At 37.0% G+C, this 25,548-nt stretch overlaps 2 protein-coding genes across 5 annotated transcripts in view; one reads left to right on the top strand and one right to left on the bottom strand.

Annotated features, from left to right (window-relative positions):
* Positions 1 to 927: 927 nt before the first annotated feature.
* On the bottom strand, positions 928 to 14,093 carry rgs20 (regulator of G protein signaling 20). 3 transcript variants are annotated; one of them, XM_033982332.2, is made up of 5 exons: positions 13,905 to 14,093; positions 5,337 to 5,524; positions 4,551 to 4,625; positions 3,173 to 3,407; positions 928 to 1,785 (listed from the first exon to the last, which is right to left on the bottom strand). In XM_033982332.2, the coding sequence occupies exons 1-5, from the start codon at positions 14,091 to 14,093 to the stop codon at positions 1,597 to 1,599; spliced, it is 876 nt and encodes a 291-aa protein (XP_033838223.1). In that variant the 3' UTR covers positions 928 to 1,596. The 3 variants fall into 3 exon arrangements, with proteins under 3 accessions (XP_033838223.1, XP_055084368.1, XP_033838222.1); XM_055228393.1 differs by lacking the exon at positions 13,905 to 14,093 and adding an exon at positions 8,086 to 8,387 and having other exon boundaries at positions 5,337 to 5,587; XM_033982331.2 differs by lacking the exon at positions 13,905 to 14,093 and adding an exon at positions 8,086 to 8,387.
* A 4,416-nt stretch (positions 14,094 to 18,509) lies between these two features.
* The window catches only part of atp6v1h (ATPase H+ transporting V1 subunit H), a 30,823-nt gene continuing 23,784 nt past the window's right edge, over positions 18,510 to 25,548 (top strand). Inside the window, exons 1-7 of one of the 2 annotated variants that reach the window (XM_033982329.2) lie at positions 18,510 to 18,646; positions 19,086 to 19,185; positions 19,287 to 19,376; positions 19,620 to 19,733; positions 22,068 to 22,172; positions 22,624 to 22,683; positions 24,631 to 24,728. In XM_033982329.2, coding sequence (XP_033838220.1) covers positions 18,543 to 18,646; positions 19,086 to 19,185; positions 19,287 to 19,376; positions 19,620 to 19,733; positions 22,068 to 22,172; positions 22,624 to 22,683; positions 24,631 to 24,728 — 671 coding nt within the window. In that variant the 5' untranslated portion in view covers positions 18,510 to 18,542. The remainder of the gene's footprint in view (positions 18,647 to 19,085; positions 19,186 to 19,286; positions 19,377 to 19,619; positions 19,734 to 22,067; positions 22,173 to 22,623; positions 22,684 to 24,630; positions 24,729 to 25,548) is intronic. The other variant, XM_033982330.2, reaches the window with a different exon arrangement.

Raw genomic sequence — 25,548 nt, 5'->3', positions numbered from 1 at the left:
TTCTTTTCTTTTTTTTTACTGATTCAGACTTATGCATTTTTACATCTGTATTAATATGGCAAAAATAAATCCAACTGTTGCCTGTGAGAAAGATGTCACAAAATTGAATGTAAAGGCACTTCCCCATGTATTTGAGGATCTTGTCTTTGAGTGACGAGTTGTTGAGGCAACAACATAAAATATCAACCAAAATATAAATATAATAATAATAATAAATACATATAATAATTATTGAACACTTGGCAACTCCAATTTTAGTGAATGAAAACAACAACAACAACAACAATAATAAAACAGAAGACACAGGTTTATGTGGTAGCTTTGGTGTTGTTGCTAATCTGGTCTGGTACAAGCAAGTTTAACTACAAATTAGTTTAATACATATGTTTGTGTGGTCTGAAATCAGTACTCCAAAAATACTTTATTCTCCTCCCAATTTCGAATAAATGAATGGGAAGGGCATCTGTTGTAATACCTAGAATCAACTCATAGTCAACACCTACCATTTAGTATTCCACAGAGTCACCAGCTTGTAAGTTATATAATACTTATACACTTAAGGTAGAACAGAAATCTACCGTTTTAACACGATGCAATAAATATTCATACATTATTTACTTATAATAAAACTCTGAGGAAATTTGAATCATTTGACAAAAAAGTGTTTACATTTTTCAATACTTACGTGATAAAATCCCTTTTAAATGGCTTATGCGCATTTTGTACTGTGCAAAAGTCTTGAGTATAAAAGAAGTCATGAACAATAAAGGCGCCACATTTGACCAAAATAAAGGGAAAAAAAAACATCATAAAGCTACACATTTTTTTAAAAAACTTTCTACAATGATAAATAATAAACATATAGGTTCAATCACTATAGAATTTCCATCAGATATTGGATTATTATTCAATTAAACACTTCATGTAAGTCTTTTGCACAGTGCTTTACAATGACAGTGAACTGGAGTTGCCAAGTTAATAGAACCAAAAGTGTGAGGCTGTTGAACCAAAAGGTAGAAACGTACAGTACCCCACAAAGCTGCCTGCAAAAGTAGAGCTAACGTGTAGCCTTTTTGACTTGAGCTTTGATTTTCATACGCATTAAATAGTATATACTAATAGAACTCAGGCATTTCCACATTTAAAATACTCACATATTCATTTTTGCTATGTACAAACTCATAAATATATATATATATAGTCTACAGTAGGAATCATTTATACCCCAGACAAGCATACAAAAACCATAACGGACCATAAAAAACATCAAATAAAATAGATTGTTTCTATCACAAATAAAGAGAAAGAAAAACTCAAAATAATGTATCCTTTGGAGTGATTTGCTATGTTGATCTTGTAGCAGTACTTGTGATGTCGAGCCCTCGGGAAAGTAGATTTTTTTATCCAAGACCTGAGAGACTTGGGTCAGGTGTAGATCACAATAGCGCAGAAATCCCTGGTTTTAAAAAGGGGCCATACGCAAAGGGCCCTGTAATCTTGTAATCCTACACTGAACATTGAAATAAAATGTTTGTTAAAAGAAGTATTGTACGGGGGAGAAGATATTGGAGAAGGAGAGATGGAGAGATGGCTGGTCTAGGATTCGGGGCACTGCTCTGATAGGGTGTTGAGCAGGTTTTTATAAGCTGGGGAGTTCATGTAGCGGGGGTAAGAGTCTCTTTGCATTAAGGTGTAGATCTGGAGCTGCGCGTCGTCGAATGTGTGAGAGGTGGGCTCCTGCATGCCCCTGTTTATGGCCTCGCGCACCCGGGAGTCCAAACTCACCTGCCGGGAAGCAAAGGACAAGCTCATTAGTCTGATGAAAAGTGGAGATGTAGCAATACTGATGCTATCCTGATCAAAGGTCTTACACAGTTAAATATTAACATTTTTCAGCGAGAGGACAAAATAATGCAACTGAGTGTTAACTGAATGTAATTTGGGGCTGGGATAAACATACAAATGATCAAAAATGACAAATTAGGACATTTATTTTCTATACATATTTTTATTTTTCCTTGTAATTAGTACATCTTTGAGTGTCCACAAATACACTCTGTAAGTCTGAGGTATTGTTATTATGTTATTATTATACTGCATGTGTTAAAGAAGATCTACTGCGCTTGTGTCTGCTTTATAGTTATAATCTTTGACGCTTGTGGATTATTGCGGTATAATTTGCACATTTTAAATCGCAACATTCATCTAAAACGACTTAATAAAAGAAACAAATCCGCAGACTTCCATGTTAGATAACTGCGGTTCCCAATGGGAGCTGATGGCACTGTAAACATCATCACAGCAAAAAGTTGTGTAGTTGTAGCGGATTTTCTTGTCATTTTTACCAAAATGATTACGCGATGCTGCTGAATCCTATGCATATCATCGATTTAGTAAGTACAGAGCAGTTTGCATAGGCCAGTGGCGGTGAAAAATGAGGAATGATCGGCAATATGGCGTCCTGAAAATAAGCGATTAAAGATTGCTCAAACATGTATGAATCACACCAAAAACAACTCTGTGAGGGTAAATGAGAAGGGGAAACGATTATAACATGACTAGAACCTCTAAAAAGTTGATTTTGCATAATAGGTCAAAGCTGTAGCCTTCCACTTTCATTAAAATATGTTAAAACTAAAGGAACTAAATTTTGGTCAATTTTCTTAAAGGTTCACTAAGCAACTTTTCTGGTGGAGGGTATCATGCATTTATTCATTTACACGTGCTTTTATTGCTCAGTATAAATACAATGAAAAAACAGACATCTCCTTTCCACAGATCTCACTTGTAATGTGAGTGAACTTGTCGGTGCCAAATGCTTGTCTCCATGGAGATAGATAAGATTAATGCCATGCTGTGGAAGATTCCAGTCAAAGCAATAATATCTTTATAGAGACAAGCAGGTGGCATGCCCTCCGACAGAAGAAAATCTTTAAATACTTCTTAATTAGATTATTAGATCTTTTGGACGATAGGTTTTATTAGACAGACAGGGCAGTTCAAAGTGTGTAAAAGGGCTGAAGAGCAGGGAGAGACATTTAGGAGCCTACCAGACCCATATACATTATGCAACAAAGAGGGAATGAATACACTGGTGTATTTATCATCGCTGTATAAAGCTGCATTATTTAATACAAATGAAGTAGCAGAGTGTCATTAAGAGCGCTCTAACCTCTTTCGGAGACAAGATGGAGATGTAGTCTTCATAAATGACCCTCGCCTTCTCCTCAATCACACTTTTATTGGTCTCTTGGCAGAACTCTTCACAGGCTAACCAGAACAGCATATTCTCCTCGCTGAATTCAGTGCGCAGAAACTGTCTGAAGGAGTTTCTGCCGGCTGGACAGCACATCAGCTTATCAAAGGACTGGCCCCACGAGCGCACCTCCTCCAGTGTGGGCTTAGGGCTGCGGAGGGGAGAGGAGGCATTAAACTACAGTAGCTACGTTTACATGCACATCTGATTGTTCACACCAGAGCTGGTTTTGAGAAGTAAACCTATGCAAAAAAAATGGTAAATTAAAGATAAAATGTTGCAGTTTGAAAAGGTTATTTTATAATCCATTGTACTTCTTCCAAATGTAACTGTTGCTCTAAAAATCCATTGATTCACAGTCACATATCACCAGTTACTTTTAATGATCAGATTTCTTTCATGGAGCACACAGCAATAATCAGATTGAATTATTGGGTTATCTGGTTATTCTACTTTCCGCACAATTAAATGTATTCACTGTTTTAGGTGAAAACACTGAACTTGTCTAAAGCTAAAACTCATTAGATACGACTGGTTCAACATAATCAAGAAATCTGAACAAACTATACACTTTTACCACAATTAGCTCTGTCAAATACAGGTGTTACTACTATGCAGTGGTGGAACGTAATGAAGTAAAAGTAGAAAAATGTTTTAGGTATCTGTACTTTACTTAAGTAAGTTTTCACTTTTTACTTCACAACATTTTTTAACAGGACTGAAAAGTAAGAGCATTTTTAATACTGTTTGAGACCTGCTGAAAAGACCATGGGGTTTATTTTTATTTCATAATTTGGGCAAAGATTTCCAAATAAAACCAGCAAAAAAAACAATCAATTCATTTATTTCTGTTGAAGCTAATTCAGCACAAATCTGTATTAAAATCACTGCATTTCAAGCTTTATTATAGATCTCATGATTTGTGGGAAATACTTTTATTTTCTACTCTTTAAGTACATTTTTAAACAGGAACTTTAACATTTTAAGTAGATTTTTTCATGTGATACTTTTACTTGAGCATTTTTTTACCCCAGTATCTGTACTTTTTCTTAAATAACAAAACTGAGTACTTGCTCCACTGCTACTACGAACTTAATTTACACAACTGTTACTATTTTGGATAATATTTCTTCTCTATACTTCATTACTTCACGTTATTATCTGCTGCTCTGTTCGATATCAACTTTTTAAATTCAGAGTTTAAAAAAAACTTTCCTTAATCTCCTGCAATTTCGCCATGAAGTAAACTTGTGCATGTAAATTACTGTCCACCTAAACAACTTGAAATACTGACCACTCTTCACAGTCTGCGGTCCCCTCTTTGACGTCATAAGAGACTTTCCGGTTCCTATCATCTCTGTCTTCATTCCTAGAGGACAGAAAGAAAAAACATTTACGCACCGCTGTTTTAATGCACACTGTTGTTGTGTCCTAAGGCAAAACACTTCGCTCTCCTTGCGTACGAATGAATGTGAGTGTGAATAATTGGTGGTTGCAGATATGGCTACAAGACTATAGACTACCACCAGTGCATTGTTGAGCCTGCAAAGTACAAAGCAATTATTATTATTATTATTATTATTATTATTATTATTATTATTATATAGTTTTTGCTAATGTGGCTATGTATGTTTTTTGATACTTTAAGGCAAATTTCCACCAAAACTTTCCAATTATGACAATGTAACCACCTCAATCTGTAGTCTTGTCGCATAAATGAAAAAGAGGGGAATTCTATGTATAAGTGGCTTTGCATGACAACCAAAAGAGAGACACCATATGTATCTGATGTTACGTTTCAGACAAATTGCAGTTAGGTATTTCACACAGCATTGCTTAGCCCCACTTGAGCACTTTAAGCTAAACAAGCTAACGGAAACAGAGTATTATTGGTGGGTTTCAGATGAGCAGCTCAAATTAATATTGTTCTTGAGACTAGTCAGTAATAGAAATTAACAGGTTCAACATTTGTGCGTTTACCTTTTGGATATTTCACACTAAAGTTCAAAGTAATCAACAGGGAAATGTGGCACCATCACACTCTAGACACTGAAAACCACTTAGTCTTAGCGGGCCTCACCAGGAGCAACTACAGCAGCAGCACCAGCAGAAGCAGCAGGCGTTGGAGGCTCGTGGGCTGGGTCCCTGGATCTGGGCCTGTCCTGCTCGTGGGCTGGGTCCCTGTGTCTGGGCCTGTCCTGCCGGTGCGGCCTCATGCTGCACCGACATCTGCCTCTTTCGCATCTCCATCCGCTCTGATCCCATGGGCTGCAGACAGGAGCACCCAAGGGACACGTCAGGGTGGTATTACCAAACACACAGCAAATGCAACTAGCAGTGGGTCCAGAATGATGAGAAATTAGGACTGTTGCCTTAGCGATTGAGGATTTAACAAAATATTATAGCTTTTGAATGGGAAAACAGTCCTCAAAATGTTAAAGGAAGCTGTATAGGGGAGAGTGTGCGTGTCACAATAATAAATGTTAAAGTGTGACATATTGCTGCAGAAAATATTGCAAAAAAAATCTTCTTAAAGAGCACGTACTGACACTGATACCCAATGGTATTTAAGTGTAAAATGTACACTAATAAATATTACATAAAAAAGACATAATGCATCGTAAAAATAGCTTGTTGGTAATGAGTCATACATATATTCATTATTCAATCCTTTACAGCTCAAATGTTTTGTACAGTCAACTCATATTTATGCTATACATTAAAGCACATTTCTGAGGCAAAATCTGTATTTATTGGTATAGGTACAGGACCAATATAGTATGACACTACCTCGGCTAGTGTTCTCCCTTTACCCACTAATCTGAAGGTTTGTGGTTTGAATATTGCCTCACTGTCCCAGGTAAACATTCACTCACTAAATGTCACTTAAATGACTTTGAAAAGTGAAAATACAGTGTGGTAATCTACGTTAGCCCATAAAGTAGATTCTCAAGATGCAAATATATAGTTCACAAACATATCAAAGCATTTATATAAACTAGCGAGGTAAGGAGTAAACTAAAAATAGCAATAGAGAGCACCTGGTGTCCTGTCAGAACAACCCAGAGCAAAAAGCTAAATGGTGTATATACTTTAACAACGCTACTTTACAGATGAAAAATGTATGCTAATGACCAATCCCATGGGCGAAACCAATGTATATGTTGCATGGCAAAGTGCTTTAGATGCTCTCGAGAAACTGTCAGTGCCACTCTGCAATGGTATGCTGTAAGAATTTTACTATATTATAATTTTCCTACTATATACAGTACTGTAGATACACTGTTTTGTAATGGACCTTAGTCAATTGACCAAACGGGAGCTCCAGTTTGCTGCAACATCCATGGCTGTGCAAGAAAAACAATTAATACGTTTCAACTCTGAACACATTTTTTATCCAACGTTTGTCTCTATTTGGATAGTTGGAGGAAGGCTACAGTAACAAACACCAAACAGTGCAAAAACTAACCACTCTGCCATTATCACAGTAACTAAATAATACTTGAAACCTTATTCGTGTGTGTTCTGTTGTGATCTAAGTAAATAGTTAGTAAGTGTGTGTCTATACATCCTTAGATCAAACCAATCTAATGGCATTTGTGAACATACATTACCCAGAGTAACCTAATAGTAACAGGTAAATACTATTATACACAGCCTTGATCAATGTCACATACATTAAAATAGCAGCGATATTATTTACAGCCCTTTTTAATCACATTTAAGTACTCCTTCACTAATTGTGGCTCTCAAGAACATGCTATAGCTATATTTATAGAAACATTTAGTGCACCAGCAAAGATGAAACACCTCAACATATCAGTATTTTAAGGTATAAATATATTTGTTTGGTTGTACCTATTGGGTCAGTACTGCCATCAAAATTTCGAAGTAGCTCACTGCACCAGCAATGCATTAAAGGATTTTCAGTAAGGGGTTTTGCATGTAGAACAACACTGCAACTGCAGACACTAATCTGTAGTAATCTGTAGTAATCATTGTCTTGATATTGGCAAGTTATTAATCAATGAATATAGTAGAAATAACATAGACGGTTTCAACTATAGGGCAAAGGGGGGGCCTGTGTGAATAGCAGCTACACAGAAAATGATTTCAACCAACGTGTCACCCCATTAAAAGCTTGTCCGTGAACGCCTCTTCTGGTTACTATACCTGACAACGAGGGTTTGAGAGATGTCAGAAGATTTTGTCCATAATGAGAGAGAGGGGGAGGAGGAGGGGGGTATCAGAGGAGCAGCTCGGAAAATCTCACCACAGCATCGCTCTATCACAGCTTTTCAGTCAATACAATATTTGGTCTATGCTCTAAAATGGATCTACACCGACTAGGCTGCAGGATTTGGTTTCCTTTCCCACCGAATACCATTTTTACGCGTGGTAGGTGTAGGCTATTTCCAATGGCTGTGTGACTCAACAGCTATAGACGATGCGATGGGGGTGGGGGGTGGAGGGTGGTCGTATCCATTCAGAGGGAGTAATTATGCTAACACCAAATTCAACATCCGAAAATCTCAGCAGTGGATTCAAACGACGCTGACACTACGTGGTTTGGGTGACAATCAAAAAACGGAAACGCACGGCATAACAATTTACGCATCACATCAATGGGAAGTGGCATTACAAAGCACCCATCGCCCAGGATCGACACCGAAAAATACCGTGCCTAGATCTGCTAAAAGCCAATAGAACACAGAACAGCAAGCACAGTGACATGCCACCTCCAAATAACGTAAGGAAACGACTTGGAAACCCCGCAATCGCGAATTTTACGCGCAACACTACAACGTTTTTGCTTTTGAAGTACTTACAATTTCACCATGTATGCACAGCGAGAAGAGGTAATTCTTTGCCTTGATTACATCCGATGGCACATAAGGGTTTTTTCTCTTCTCCCCCGACCGGCTGCTTCAAGTCACTGCGCATGCGTGTACCGTCCAGCTCGTAGTAGCCCAATGTGAACGCGTAATAGCGCCCTACGGTAAAGCAGGGTTCACAGCGCGCGTCGTGTCCTTTACCCTGACTGGACTGATGGCTTCACTGAAATAAATGGACTTTGAAACTATATTTAACTTTACTTTAGATTCTACACGCATCATAATATCATTACTTTAAGATAATTTGGAGATGATGTAGATGGGTCATGGAGGGAGAGACTTCTTTTTCTTTCTTTCTTTTTAAAAAAACTATCAATCACTTGTAAACAATTCTGTGGCATGAATTAAATAAATGGGCACAGGTGGTCACACTATTTGCAATGTGGATGGGTCGCTCTCCATGGTGCTGAAACGCTCCTTCAATGATTTACTCTTTCCAAATGACCGCGCGTGTATTTAAAGCTAGGAGATGGTTTTGTGTCGTTTTTTTTTAGCTATATTTATCTCAACCCCCTCTGTCTCCTTCCCAGTCCTTCACAGATGACTGGCGTGTGCTTTGAAATTCACACTAAACAGGCTTGACAGTATCGATGTAGAGGGCAACACTGCCACCTCAAGGTCAGAGGGGTAATAGCATCATTTCGCAGGAGTTTCCTCTGATGGTACAGAATTATTGCATTCATTTCTTTAAAAGTAGAATAAAAATAAAATGTGTATTAAAGTAAAAATAAGACACTTGGCAAATGAGCCTTTCTGAGTTGGTATAGAAAATGCATTAAGTAATACAATTCTTATTATTATAAATCTTTTAAAAAACATTTAAAAAGAAAAATTGACCAAAATAAAATTAATGTATTGCAAAACAAATGAAAACCGAATGACATATGCAGCTTCATATGTGATATCTTGTAAATTATCTTACCACAATTTTATTCAAATGTTATTGTAAACTCAAAAAAGTGTAAAAATCAGAATCAAAGTCAAACAAATAACTAAATAACTTGGTGCTGAAAAACTTGGTGCTGTTTAATGCAAGCACCAGATGGCACTGCACTCTCAGCAGCCAAATATGTGCCGAAGTGCCCCTCAAATATCTGCATCAACTATGAGTCATTCATTCATCAATTTATTCATTTGGACACCAGGCCCCCCACGACCGTATAAAGGGACAGAATAATGACCACAGACATGTTCAAATCCTATCATAACAAACTTTAATGCATTTATTTAATTTGTTTTTTTTATGCTATGTTTATATATATATATATATAATATAATATAATATATATATATATATATATATATATATATATATATATATATATATATATAATATATATATATATATATATATATATATATAATATACTATATATATATAATATATATATATATATATATATATATATATATATATATATATATATATATATATATATATATATATATATATAATGTATTGTTTCATGTTTTATTTTATTGTCCTTAATACAAACAAAAATCTTTAAGCGTATGTCTTGAAGTTACACTGTATGTGCAATAGCAATGTGGCAGCGTGGTTACAATACTAAAAGGAAAAGACTGATTACTGATTTTAATGCCACAATTATATATATTTTTTACATAACAGGATGTCATTTTCAACAAAATATAAAGAACAGTAATATTATCTCATTACTTTAAACTAGTTCTGATATAGATCAAGACTATTCCATCTAAAACTATTTGTGAAAGGTCCAATTTTGTCCTCTACATGTTCTGTAATGAGAATGTGATTTCGATTTTGTGTATGTTCCGTATCTCTTTGGACTGTATTGGAAGTGGTGACATTATACTGCTAATGTTAATGATGAGCTATGTTAGTCTTATAACGTGATTTTAATGAAATTGTATTTTTAATGTGTGTTCACCTGCCCAGAGATTGCAGATGGAAAGTAGTAGTAGCTAAATCTGATACAAATCATCTTTTCTTTTGTAAGATTAATGGATTTGTTCATGGTTCCTGGCAAGAAAAAAAACCCCCAGTAACGTGGTTTTAAATATGATCAATATGAGCACTTTTTAAATGAATAACCTCAAATTTTAACACACTGAGTCAACGTCGTTATCATGGGGCAGACCAATGCAAACACAAACCAGTTACTGCCAGACCTACACAATTATATTCAGTGCTATCGAGGTGGATGAAGTGTTTTAATTACCCAAGGACAAAAAGACAGTAGCAGAGATCAAACTACTGCTGCCTCATTTCTGGACAATGCTCTGGTGCTCTCTTGTTTCATATCAACCACTGAACGTCCCCTTTCGTGCTCTGTAAATGTTCAGATGTCCCCATATACATATACATACACTCATACATATTCATGTGACTTAATTCACCACACTTCATTTACACCTTCCTCTTCGATGCACCCGTTATGCAAGAGCGTCCCTTAAAAATAGCTTCAATGCTGCGATTAATACATGCAAAGACATTGTACACTGCTGAACAGGAGGCAGATTGTCTTCCTATTAATCCAAATGGACAAGGCTAAACATTACATCTGGACTCAAGGTCAAATCTTTCCAATATGTGATTAAGAGGATTGAAGTCACTGCTTTAAGTATAGGGGAATTACAGTACAATCTACAGCAGGATTGGACATAGACACTTGACTTTGAAGTTGTTCATGATCAAAGGTCCTTCAACACTGTTTGGTTTACTGTAGACTATATTACATGTAACATACAACTTGATTATACATTAACTATATGATTAAATTAAATCCTCTACTCATGAGGTTTCAGCTTACTGTTATAGGTGACATTTTGAGGACCCTTCGCCATTCAGTTGTTAATTGCTATGGCAACGGTCCTCATTTTGAATCTTTCTGAAACCTATGGATAATCTTTATGACACAATCGTAAAGGATAGTTATAACTGTGTCCTTTGCTTAACCTTTGTTGCTGTAGTTAATATATTTGGTCTGCCCATCAGTATTTCACAAAACAGATTTGTCCCATATACACCCAAGTGCACGGAGCAGTAGAAGTGGGGAATATATTTTGATTATAAAAGATTTTTTTTATAATGTAACAAAAAGGCTGATTAACAATAACCTTCCAAACAGGGTTAAGGTGAAATATTGTGTCAGCGTCAACTAAAAAAAACAAAACAAATGTGTGGGCTTTTTAGGTCACATTTGTGCACAAGCCAAATCAGAGTCCAATTCAGAGTCTTGTTTTTTTTAAATCTAAAGGCTCATGTTAAAGTTTAAAAAGTATGCTCTTATCTCTCTCTATCTTACAAGTAAAATAGAAGCAAGAAAGCATGTAACAAAGTAAACAGTACCATTCACTTGTGCCTTTCACTACTGCCAACAACCAGCAATTAATATAAATAAAGCCAGCAGAGAAGTGCTACTGCAATTCATTACAGCTATAATAAAATAAGACATCATTCACCACCGGGGCCTGTTACTGTCAGTGTCTGCTGTGATCTGGACTGGCTCAGCCCAAATAAGCTCGCCTATTCGCTTATTCATGCTTCTAGATATTACTTGCTTGTCTCCTATGCCTTGAATGTTACACAGTATGGCATTATCCATGGAAACAAGCAGGTGACGCCACCAGGTCAAGTTACAGGTCAGATTTGTAGAGAAGCAACCCCTCACAGTAAGAATGCATGCATAGATAGGTTTAATGCCATACTGTGAAACATTCTATTAAAAAAAACAAAAAAAAAAACAATATCCAGTGGACCCTTCACCAGGAAAACTACACAGTGTGTCTTTAAGTTTAATGTGTAGCTCTGTGTCGTAATCTTCTAACTGCTTTGGACAGCACAGTTACTATATTTGGTTCAATACTACTTGACGTTTATTTAAACTATGTATGTTTAGTTGTGCCAATAACCTTAATAATCTTACCCCTACACCCACACACAAATACAATCTTTCAAATTTGTATTGTTAGTCCTCTAGCTGCTGGTAGTATCTTATATTTACTGCAGTCTGTTTTGGTTTTTCCTAGAAGTAGTCTACAAAAATAACACGAGCTATCCAGTTTATTTTTAGAAATCTCATATTACATTACAGTAATTGACAGTTTGCACATGCTGTGAAACATATACTCTGCCCCTGTGTATACGTTAATAATGTAATGCACTACTGTGTTTAGATTTATAAGAACGTGTATCAGACTATTTAAAGACACACCATCTCCTTTAATCTGCTTAGGCCTCACTCAGAGAGTGCCTGAAATAGAAAGTTGGCCAAAAAACAAATCATCTTGTTTTTTAATTAACTGGAAATATTTAGACCCTGATTCTCAATGCCATTTAATAGAATTGAATTAATCATGATTATTATTAGAAGTATTTCATAAGTCAGACTTTAGATGTGATAGACATTGTTCTTGTTAGTAGTTATACACATAGTAATACAACTACATATTACTGCCTATATGGGATCAAAATCAATTCACTACTGTAAGGCTGTTTTTTGTTTTTTGTTGTTTGTCGTTCTTGCTGTTCGATATGTATTTTATGATACAAGTACAGTGTCTTACATAGATGCTGCATTGTGAACACTCAAAATTTAAAATAACCCATTACTCGTTCATGTTCAGCCGTGGTGTTCAGCTTCTGTAGCCATAACTGACCAGGAGGTGTTGAGATATTGCTGCCATTGCTACAGCATCTGAAGAGTCTTAGTCTTGTGTATACTGACTTGTGAGATTCAAACCACAAACTTATGGACCAAGAATGTCATCTCAGTACTGCTATAATCTACATTTTATTCACTGATATATAAATTGATTTAATATTATCTTGGATTAATAGAAACACCCAGTAAGTGTTTGTGTGCAAGACACTTTTTCTTCCTAAGTGGAGGTTGAAGCGGCCCATGGAACAAAAGCAGTGGCTATATATTACATCTATTAGTATGTTCATTATGTGTGAGCTGAGGAATTAATAATGTACTGCTGCAAAGGAGTACAGTAAAAAAAAAAAAAAAAAAATCTTAGCCATTATTAAAGGTACATTGTATAACCTTTTTTTTGTAGAGAGTCTACTACGTGATCATGTTAAAAGTGATGTTGCTTTGCTTTTAATGTTCCACAGGATGGTATGATTACAGGATGGCTCTGTAGAGATTTTTTTGTTTTGTTTGCTTTTCAAGTTATTTTTATTTATTTATTTACTTATGTATTTATTATTTATTTATTTATTTATTTATTTATTTATTTATTTATTTATTTATTTTATTTATTTTATTTTGTTTAAGCTATTAAATAAATCACAGTTAAAGGCTACATTTAATGCCATTTAATTTAATGCCACATCCCAGTGTAACCTCCTATTTATGGGTTTGAACTTCTTGTCATTGGCGACATTTTGAGGACTTTTCACCATTCAAAAGATAAAATATTTACTTTTAAATTGTTAATTACTATGGCTACAGTCCTTCTGAAACCCACACAAGAATCATCAAGTTTGTTTTGGTAACTCTGACAAAATCATTAAAAATGACAACAAAAACAGCTGATTAAAAGAGAAACGTTTAGTGTAATCTTCCAAACAAGGATATAAAGCAATATTTCTGCACTCTGTAACGTTTGGTCCATTCAAGTTTGGTTTAACCTCAGCCAAGACATATAAAAGCACATTTTGGCACATTCCTGGTGCATATCATCTGAATACTGTTAAGATAATGCAAAACTCCCTGCATGTATTCTCATAATTAGAGTGTAGCCTACTTTAATGTGCATACCTCAAGGCACACAATCTCCTGCTCCTCCCTGTCTTGATCATTGTAGTTGACGGTGTAGCCCACGCCGCGTTGGCAGGCCCGGGCCAGACCCCTCACGCGCTGCCACATCAGGGTCTTGGAGTGGCGGACGCGGCGCACCGTAAACGTGGGCCTGACTTCCCACTGTCTCACGGCTCTAATACATGGCATGCTCCGACCGCATAGCCCAGTGCCGCCACTGCTGCTGCCACCACCGGATACGCACACGATCATGAAGAAAACAAGACACCAGCGACTTTTTCCGACAGCGAGTCAAGCAGTTTGCGTGATGTTTGAAGCATAGTGGTAGAAAACGCATCAATAAAAACGTAGTGAGACGTGTTTTGACGAGGCAGAAGGACAGTGGGGGATTAGGACAATGTGATGCTGATTCTTCCCTGCTTTGCTGCACCGGCTTAGGCCAGATTAACTAGTCTTATGTCTGTGTGGGAGAAAGATGCAGGGAGGCAAAGGCATGAGCGCAGATTGTATCAAGCCTAATGTTCCTTGATCAGTTTCTGAAAGAACTCATGTCATATTAACCATAGATTAAGTGGAATTACCGTCAAGGACATACGCTACAAGCACAAGCATCACACAAGCATCATATGCTGCATGATAGACTCATTAAAAATGTTTTTATTATAGATCATTTTACCAGCCTATCTAGCCCTCGCTGTTTACCAATCCATCACAGAATTTACATGAAATGAGGCCTTGCTCAAGTGCCTTGCCCAAGAGCAAAACAGCAGCACTACATGCACTGATGGGAGTGGGGATTGAACAAGCAAATATTTAAATTTAAGGTTACTGTGTTTATTCCAGGGTGGAATCTCCTCTGCAGTTATCCACCACTTCGATGCTGCTGGGCCAAACTGTTTAAACACCTTTAGATCTTGAGCTTTGAACAGGACCACTACCTTTAGCTTGAGCTGGAGGATTTTTACAAAACTCTCCAGCAACAGGTATTGCCACCTGCTTCTTTGTTCATTTTCTCTTCTGCTTCTGGCCATATGGTTTAACGTCCCATGGGGGTACTCGGTTTGTTTGCTCAGATCTTCTGATGCTGAACATGATTTCACATGGAATATGATGCCACTGAACTGAACAGTTCTGTTTGACGTGAGCACTAGTGCTCTTAACCAGTGTTGTTTGTAGAGACAACAGAGCTTCAACTTGGTATATAAGAGCAGGCTTGAAAGGAATCAGCAGCTTACGTAGTAGTTAGTAGTAGTTTTCGATTCATCTTTACAAACTGAGAATAATTCACTTTTGATTCCAGAAATTTTGTATCGTGTGTATTTGAAACACACCAGAAATGTTTAAATTAAAATGGCGTCTTGGTTTAGTACTTCATGTTTTTGCACACCGTGCTCGAGAAAGTTTACTGGAGCTTAACATTACTGAAGCAATAGAGGCTTTTGCATTAGAGGGCTGCATTGCCTTCATGTATTTGGGTTGCAACCTCTTTGGCGGTGGCAGTAACTATGACATCATCTGGTTGGACAACCAGATGATGAGTTGATTTTTTTTTTCAACCATGGAAGATTTAATGGGTTGAGTTGGTGTTTAAAAACAACAACACTAAAAAAAACTTGGAAAAAAATCCAACATTTGACACGCTATTTTATGAAGTTGACACTGTAAGAGATTTAGAAGATCTAATTATGAGAGCCACACTATGTAAAAACAATGTAGATTATTTTGAGAGATTGGAATTTGTAAGCTTCCTGAAGAATTTGCTCAACACAAACCCGAACAAAAAAGTAACTATTATGGGTGCCTCAGAACACAGCTTTATCACCAGGAAGCCTATAATGTCATAGGTAACTGAGGGAGAACAGCTAAGAACAAATGTAATGAAAATGTTAAAAAAGAAACAATATTAAAGAGAGCATGAATTATGCAGAAGAGGGCTGTAGTCACCACATAGCCCAAGCTCAGACAGTAAATGCTACTGCAGTCCATGTTCAAAGTAGAAACAGGCCCTGGTCAGAGTGGAAAGGATGACTTGGCTACTGTAAAGAAATTGACGCAAAACCAGACTAAGGACTCACAATCAAATTTTCAAATTCCAAATGCTGATGAACAGTGCAATATAAATGCTCAAAGCAAAATGCTCAGTGAAAATTCTCCGAACAAGGAAAAACTCAGCGGGCCTGAAGGGTTGAGGAGATGGGCCTGTAAAGGTATGAAAGTCACTGTGTGTGCAGTGCAGTTCCCTTGGTGCACACACAATGACTAAACTCAGACTAGAACAGGATCTAAACCAAGGACTAAACCTTGACTAGAACAGGACTAAAGAAGGACCAAACCAACTAGCCAGGTTGCATAAAAATGTCAGTAATCAAACCAATGTTACGTTCAAAGGCCAACATCACCAGTCTTTTAGTGTCTGTCTGCCCAAGGGACACTCTTGTGCTTTTTATTTCACCTATCTTCAAACCCAACCGGTTTAGGCAGGCACACGTCCACCCAGAGCCTGGTTCTGTCTGAGGTTTCTGCTTCTTAAAGGCAGTTTTTCCTTGCCACAGTCACAAAAGCACGCTCAGGGTGGAGATGCTGGGTTTGTCTGTTTTTTCTGCATTGTTTTTGCAGAACAAAGTACCACAGTCCCTTTTGCCATTTTAACAAGTTCATTTTGTCTATGTGTTTGAATAATCCACAGGTAAATGTACTCCTGTATTGTTTCAGTAGTTTTCTGCTGCCTTCATCACATGACCCTGGGGTTGTGAGTCCAAGATGTGAGACAGCCCGTCCTGTCCTCCAGCCTGGACACAGGAGCCTCTCCCACACATGGGACTCAGTCCTCCAAAGATCAAAGACCAGGGAAAAAAAGCTGAAACCACAACACACCACCCATCACGCTGCTGATACAGGTGACAGCGGACTTTCAATGTAAAAATGAGTCTACATCTCATACGATTTTAGTTAAATAGCACTGTTTGTCAGCATTTTAAGTTACTACATAGCTGAAAACTATTTTTGGGAATAATATGGATGAATACTGTGGTACAACAGGTTTCAAATATAGTCATATGGAGAATCTTATTGAAATCAAGACATTTCGGTTTCCATCCAGAAGCCCTGAAACTTGCCTTGTATTTGTTTACTTGCTATATTAGTTTTCTGCTTTATTTTTCTCTTCCAGTTTGTCCAAAGAGTGACAACTGAAACTGGTGTTTAGCAAGTAAAACAAATACAGGACAGCTGAATCATCCTGATTTCAAAACATTGTACAGATAACCCTCTGAAACCTTTTCATAAATTTTAATTAAGTCAAGTCTCGGTTTAAGCCAGTTTACGTGACCATTTGTCACAAAGTGCAGTCAGCACCATTGTGAATCTAATGTCTTTTTAAAAATGTATAGTGCTGCACTAGCTGCACACAGAATGTTTGAGGTACTTATATGTCTCCGGCACGCATCAACATTCTATGACCTTCATAAGTAGTGGTCCATCAGTTTTACCCACAGCTCTCAGAGCAATTTGTTGGACCTATAAGCAAATCACATTATGCATGTATTTTGTAAAACCTAAAATGTATTTTAGTTTGTATTTTGTAAAACCTAAAATGTCAGAATCCCCAAAGCCACCTCCACACTTGATAGTTGGTGCTCATATTAGTAATATAAATATGGTGATGGGTAGTGCTTTTATCATAGTCTATGGTCACTGGCAAAAAATAGTTGTTTCCAATTAATAAAGGAGAATCTCTCTCATATCTGAACAGGCTAAAGAGCTGACTGATATAATGTACATGAAACTAACCACTTAAAAAACACTACGTGTACAGAGGAATTTGTGTTTCATATAGTCTACTATAGGCCTTTATGGGTTAGATGGCTAAGTGTATTATAATCAACTATGCACGATTAAAAAACAAAACAAAAAACAGGACACTACAAACAGTGAGTAGTACAGGCTGCAGTAACAGGAACTCTGAGTGCAGCATGTGACAGTCACATGACTGCAGCAGTCAGCTGTTCACCGGACACAACCACAGCAGGTACTTCACAGCTTTAATACATCTGATTCTTTTGCACCGTATGCATTTATAAGCGCTACTGCTGCGATTATCTGATTAATGTCAAGATAGTGATTTACCTTTGACCGGTATATTGAATGTTTTAAATGTAGTCTACAACATCGAAGCTTTTGCTGCTAGCCTCAAAGCTGTGGGACATATTCTCTTGTATATTTGCTCGTATTAGTTATATATGATTCTGTAACAATTAGCGTTATATCTTTATCTTGTAGCTGTACGTTTAACTTAATTCGGTGGCACAGGAACACATTCCTTGAGCTCAATGTCGTGACACTGAGTTAGCATGGTTAGCATGGTTAGCATATAGTTATCCAGGCTGCTAGGATACCTGAAGTATTAGATTGAGTAGCATATGCAGTGTAATCAATTGAAACGAATCAAACATACATTACTGTACGAGTCTTGTATACATTTCACATGTCATCCTAAATGCCTTGTCTTTTTCTACGGGTATAAACATAAAGTTAGCTAACGTAGTTAATTTTGTGTGACAAGAGATGGCGTTGCTATCCATGCTAACAAAAGCTAAAGCGTGATGTTTTCTCAATGCAGTGACATAAATATCATTCACAATGGATATCCGCGGGGCTGTGGATGCTGCGGTCCCCACCAACATCATCGCGGCCAAAGCTGCGGAGGTCCGGGCTAACCTGGTGAACTGGCAGTCCTACCTGCAGTGAGTACACCCATCAGTACAGTATTCACAGCTCATGAAGTACTTGTGTCTTCCCTGTTGAGTATTTTTTGTTTAACATGTGTTCACCATGACTCCTTTTGGTCGCTATGAATCATTGCTGTATTTGAGACTTCCTCTTCAGTCTGACTTGTTATATGCCCATTGCCCTAGTTGCTCATAGGTGCAGTTTGTTTATCCATCTTTGACAAACTCGTTTACTATATTTATGTCTTGGGGTTAAAGCTACAGAAACTGCTTTAGTGTTGTTACAGAATGTAAATTTATCTCAACAAGATGCATAGTTCAGGGTGTAAATTCTTGGCTAACTGGGGCAATTGTAGCCATTATCTGTCTATAGTAACTATTTTGTATCTGCTTTTATTAGTATTGGATTTTATACAACACGAGGAGTTGCCTAATGTTTTGTTTTGTCCTGCAGGAGTCAGATGATTTCAGCTGAAGACTGTGAGTTTATCAAAAAATTTGAGGTTGCCAATTCTGAAGAGAAACAGATGATATTGTCTAAAGAGGGACATCAGGTATTTACTTTTTGTTTATTTAGTTCCCTTGCTTGCATTTGCTTATTTTATTTTAAAAAGATTCTTCTCAGTTCACCTTGCTCTAATTTGTTCTTACTCAGTGCGCCAAGACTTTCTTGAATCTGATGGCTCATATCTCAAAGGAGCAGACTGTTCAGTACATCCTGACACTGATAGACGACACTCTGCAGGTAAGTCCTGAGAAATGAGACTGCATAGTTGGTGTCATTCATTGGCCAATTTACATTTCATATAATCGTGGAATATATATATATATATATATATATATATAAATTAATAGTATGTTTGTTACTACTTTTTGTTTTCTTTGATTCTCTTCTTCATGTTCATTATTTGTTAATTTGTTAGTATCCTTTCAATTACATATATTTACAATTTTGGACATGACAGTCTTTTTATTTCTGGGATTATAGGAGAACCATCAAAGGGTGAACATTTTCTTTGATTATGCCAAAAAGACAAAGAACACCGCCTGGTCGTATTTTCTGCCCATGCTGAATCGCCAAGACCTTTTCACTGTTCACATGGTGAGTAAATCTGCAGCAAACTATCATCTCTCAGGAAAGTTATGCCCATACAAATCAGGCAGGGCATTCAACGTATAGTGTTTTTTGAGTTATAAGAATGTTTATCTTTGACCATATTCAACAGATATAGATATACATGCTCAGTTTCTTCACTTACTATCCCACACATCACCTTGGTGATTTAATCAATAATTCCTCACAAATGAGGCAGGTATGCTAATGAGGGTATGAAAGGACAACCACCTAGTGACATTACAGCACTGCAATAGGCAATTAAGAATATTAACCAGATGGCATCTAGCAGGGGGTTGCTACTGACCCAGTGTCTTTGATGCTGCTCTTTCACTTGATGGACCTACTTGTTGACTTGTACCACTAAAATACTATTGCCATCCCCGTCAGCATGAAGAAAAAAATCATGCAAAATATGACTAAAACTTTTTTTTTTTTAATCAATGCAATATTTTTTTTTACTAACAAAATCAAAATTAAAATTAAATAAGCCCCCCAGGGCTGTACTAGTGCAGCGCTTGTCTTTACGTTATAGACAGTCAACTGCTTTTCATTTTCAAATAATCAGTTTGTGTTCAAGTATTCAGATGTTACCGTTCTGCTAACATTGCTGACAGGGCAAGGACGTGGTTGTGGCAGTGAACACTGGAAATAAACACCAAAAAAACAGTAGTAGTAACGTAGTTTTCAGCACCAAAACATACCTGCAGCTCGCATTGCCATTAATGATGTCTGCATAAATCAGGTAGAGTCATATAAGTATTTGCGTGTAATGATAATTAATAATTTCAGCCTTATCTTGGAAACATATCACCTTTATCTGTAAAAAGATCAGATAGAGAATATATTTCCTTTGTAGCCTTAGGTCGTGTGGGACCACTCAACAGGTGCCCCTTCCATTCTTCAGCTCTGTCATTCTCAGTGTGCTGCAGTACCATACTGCTGTATGGTGCAGCTGTCTCCCAGTCTCTGCAAAATCTGGTCTGAGATATTTGATTAAAATATGTTGAAGATTATGGGCCAAATCCTGGATGGATGGCCGCATACCATAATAACTCCATGCGACTGGCCAAGAACATCATCTCTGACCCCAGCCATGTTCTAAACACTGTTTTGTGACATATCCACATCCAGGCATAGGTATTGTGTGCCATGCTTTAACAGGGCCAGGCTCAAACAGTCCTTCATACATCAGTCCATCCTGAAGCTAAATGAGGAGCTTAATCTATAAAATCAGTGATGTCATGATGAGCAGAAGACTGTTTGTTAAAGTGTGTTAATGCCTGTGTGATGTCCTTGTACTGTGTCTATGTGACAGAGATGCTGTTTTTTTTTTGTGAAACAAATTTTGGATCTAAGATCTGACAGTAAATTATTATCAGATTAATTTAATTGATCTAATAATAAAGCCTTTCTACAGGTCCATAAAGTACTATAAAATGTCATCATCGAAATTAGCATAGCGCTTTATAGATTCAGACTATCAAGATATATAGAGCACTTTATAACAACATAGAGATGACCACCGTGATTTACAGGTGTGGGAGCAAAAAAAAAAATGTGCTAAGCTAAAATTGAAAGTCATTACAACTTTTGTTTTGTTTCAGTCAAAAGAGTTGCACAAAATCAAAATAGGGTTGTAAAAACGAACTCGGAACTACATAGGTGGCAAGGCAAGTGTCTTTGTATAGTGCAATTTGTACACAAAGTAATTCAAAGTGCTTTGCAGAACTAGAAAGACATTAAAATCACACAAATCAAAACATAAATAATCACAAATAATCATCATAAAATTACCATTAAAACAGAATACAACAATATACATGCACAATACAACAAATCAAAACATATTAAACATAATAAAATTAACATTAAAAGAGAAGAGCGCAGAATAAAAACCGTTTGAGCCTGGATTTAAACATCATCAAAGTCTGTCTCACAACATGAAAACTGTTCCAAGTTTTAGCTGCATAAAACTGAAACGCTGATTCCCCATGTTTAGTCCTGACTCTGAGGATGTCAGGGACTGAGCCCCTGCTGCTGCCCAGAGTGCGAGCGGGTTCATATGGCACTAACATGTTGGAGATGTACTTTGGTGCTTGGCCATAGAGAGACTTGTTCACAAGCAGAGCTGCTTTAAAGTCTATTCTCTGAGCCACAGGAGCCAGTGCTGAGACCTGAGCACAGGACTTGTGTGCTCGTACTTCCTGGTTCTAGTCAAGACCCGAGCAGCAGTGTTCTGGATGTACAGCAACTGTCTTAATGCTCGTTTTGAGAGGCCAGTGAGCTGTTGATATTTAAATGATTCTCCTCTTGTGTTAGGCTGCCAGGATCATTGCAAAGCTGGCTGCTTGGGGCCGAGACCTGATGGAGGGAAGTGATCTGAACTACTACTTCAACTGGATCAAAAGCCAACTCAGTTCCCAGGTATGTTTGTATATGTATTACAGTAATAATATGCCTTTTTTATGTGCTCCTGGTGGTATGGTTTCCTTCCTATTGTGTCCAACCTATTCCCAAGAAAAATAAATTGGCTTCTTATCATAGACCCCTTACAATAATAGGTTGATGAAATGAAAATTTGTGCATTATTGTTATTCCAAATCATGTTTTTAAACCAGGTTTGTAATATTTTGGGTAACATGTCTTTGAGTTTTTAAGTTTATGTGTTTTCCTACAGAGTTCTCTCATGCACCTTTTTGAAAGTATAATTTCATCAATGATTACTTCTTGTACTCCTAATTAAATTACATTTAATTTTTGATTCACAGCACAAACAATAATTGGTGGTGGTAATCTTTCTTCGCAACTCCAGTATTAAATGAAAGTAAATCAATTGTGAATCTCTTTTGCACATTTTTCTTTTATCTCTCATTAGAACCTACATGGTACAGGTCCAGAAACAGGCACAGGAGCAGGGATTATCTCTCCCAGTGAAGTGAGTATGAAGCGAGTGCAGTTTTGGCACTTGAGGCACTTCCAAATAAAACATGGTTTGTACAAGCAGCGGTTATTTTTCTCTCTCGACCTTCCCTTCTTTATTGGTAACACACTGCGGTTTTATTCAGAGGTGGAAAGTGTACTAGTCTCTTTAGACCTGGTTACAGTTTAATTAAAACTAAAATGGTTAGTAGTCAGACTTTGTTAAAACAAAAACAAGAGCAGGACCAAAACAAAGCTAAAGTACCAAATGTAGAACATCATGACCAAATTGAATTTAATTATTCAAAAGATATTATAGGTTCATATTTTGATTTGAATTGCTTATTCCTATAACAGAGGACTGGTGCCATGCCAAATCTTTATGCCTGAAACCCACAAATACTTATGCTGCATTCTGGTTGTCCTCTGAGGTCAGATTTTCCATATTCTGACTTGTAAATTTACATTGGGACACCCAGCGATCTCAGAATTCCTACTTTGATACTCTCACGCAACATTTCAAAACCCCAAGTTGGTTCCAAGTTAGAAAATCCAACATGGCTATACCCAGCGTATGGATAAGCTTTGATATCCAACAATTAAAATGTTGATTGGACTTGTACGTGTTATTTTCCCTTTATTTGGTTCCTCCTGTCCACCCACTTCTTTGAACCTCTGCAGTTTAAATGCTAATTTGTTAGTCTCTGTTATACAAATGATACACCGACTTAATGACAACAACAGCAAAGATTCACTCTCATACGTTGATTTGAAAGTAACAAATGCAGTAAAAATGTACGATTTAATTAATTGACTGAAATTGAGCAGCATTTTGGCAGATATGAGCACTTTCTTGGTTTTTGTCTCGACTTTTAAGTTGTAACTGTACATATACCGTAATGTAATGGTCATTTTTTTTCCGACTTGAACTCTGGAGCATAGGTCCAAGATCTGACCTCTGAGTATAAATGGAATGCAGCATTACTACAATACAATAAGCCACAAAGTGTCATATTGTTAGGCCAGTGATAATTTGTGTGCCTTCTCTAAATTGAATCGCAGGTTGGTTATAGACAGTAGGGGAGACTGTAGACTCCTCTATTTATTAGAAACTCTGAAATATTTCTGGATAATGCACCAGTTTTACCAGAACTATCATTTTGTGCCTAGCAGAAATTTCTCATTCATAATACTTCTAGATCTATATTAGCATGATGCTGTTTTACGTTCCTCTTCCACCTCTGTATTTTATTATTCCAGATGACTCTGAATAAGAGTTTACACTGAACTACTACAGTACTTAAATCTTTCTAAAGCATGGTGTTTGCTGCCACTGTTGTATCTATGAGGAATGATTGGTTATGCATGCGTCAAGCCACCTCCCCCCAATGCTCAAAATGCATGACAAAAGCAGCTTTGTCCTGTACATGACCAGAACTAGATGAAATTGAACTGGCATTTGCACAGCAGCAGCATCCTACCATTTTGATTACCCTTTCTGCAGACTTGTTTCATAACTCTACAAAAGTGCGCACAGCTTCCTATCTCTAAAACTTGGTCTTAACAACTGCTCATTTGTGTGTGTTTTCCACCAGGTAACATCACCACCTCACTTCTCTGTCACCTGTCTAATTGCTGGACCTTTGCCTCTAAACTTTTCTCTCAAGAACCTTTGAATCTACTTTCTACTATGTTCACTTGTTTTCTCTTCTCAGCTTCTTCCAGTCTGATCTCACTCTTCTGCCAGTGTGATGGGAAATGCTATGGCTATTGCTGTGTATTGTCCCATGTTTAGTGTGTACTAGCATGTATATTGGTATCGATCTATGAACTGCATGTGCAACACTACAGGATGGATAGGTCCTTTTAACATCGTTTTTACTGTACAGCTATCTTGTTTGGGTCCCACAGAAGGTTGGTCACACGGGTTTGAATAAAGATTATTTGTGTGCTTTTCCCGCAGAGCTCTCAGTATGTCCAGTGTGTAGCTGGCTGTCTGCAGCTGATGCTAAGGGTGAATGAGTACAGGTTTGCCTGGGTTGAAGCTGATGGCGTTAACTGGTGAGTAACATAATCAAATTCCTAACTTTTCGTGAACACACTTTGTAGCTAATCTAAATGCTGTAGTCTGCAGTTTTCCTTTTGTTTAGTCTTTTCTTGCCAACTCCTGAGTCTCAGCTTCTTGCCATTGTATTTGTTTTGATTAGTTAATTGCCACGGGAATGGTGCAAATTTATTACTTTCAAATCCGTGGATATTACGTTTTTTCAAAGTTCTACACATTAGAAAGTTTATTAAATTCTACGTTGTAGCATTTAGGTTGGAGATGGTTCCTTTGGATTTAGTATCTCATTTTCTCCTGTCACTTATTTATCTCTTATTATTATCTTCCCAAAACATGTCAACACTTTCTAGCTTCTGGTAAGAATAAGCTTAAGGGCATTTAAACCATTTATCCTATAGATACAGGAACACGTTATCACCCTTCATATAATCATAGCCTAATGTTAAATCAATTTAGGATTTTAAGATGCTAAATGCTAAATACTAAACTTAGCATTCATTCACAAGTATTCTGGTTCTACAGTGTATGTATTTACCAGAATTGACCCTTCATACTACTGGGTTCTTCATGACTCTTTAATTCACGTTTTGATACTGTTTTGCCCAATGCATCTCTATGGATGTCTCCCCCCTCACCATGAAGTTTTTAACATTCGATCTTCAGCTATATTAAGAATAACAATTCTACACTTGACAGACATTGCATAGATAAATCCCTAGTTCAAACCTCCAACCGTTCTGAGTTTGATTGTACAAACTTTTAAAAAGGTGTCCAAACAGCAGATAATAGATGGTGATCTATAGCCTTATCCTTCTG

Source organism: Periophthalmus magnuspinnatus, chromosome 17, assembly GCF_009829125.3.
Source record: "Periophthalmus magnuspinnatus isolate fPerMag1 chromosome 17, fPerMag1.2.pri, whole genome shotgun sequence".
NCBI classification, from domain to species: Eukaryota; Metazoa; Chordata; class Actinopteri; order Gobiiformes; family Gobiidae; genus Periophthalmus; species Periophthalmus magnuspinnatus.
Note: the sequence above shows the minus strand (reverse complement) of the source record. Positions and strands in the feature narration are given on the sequence as shown.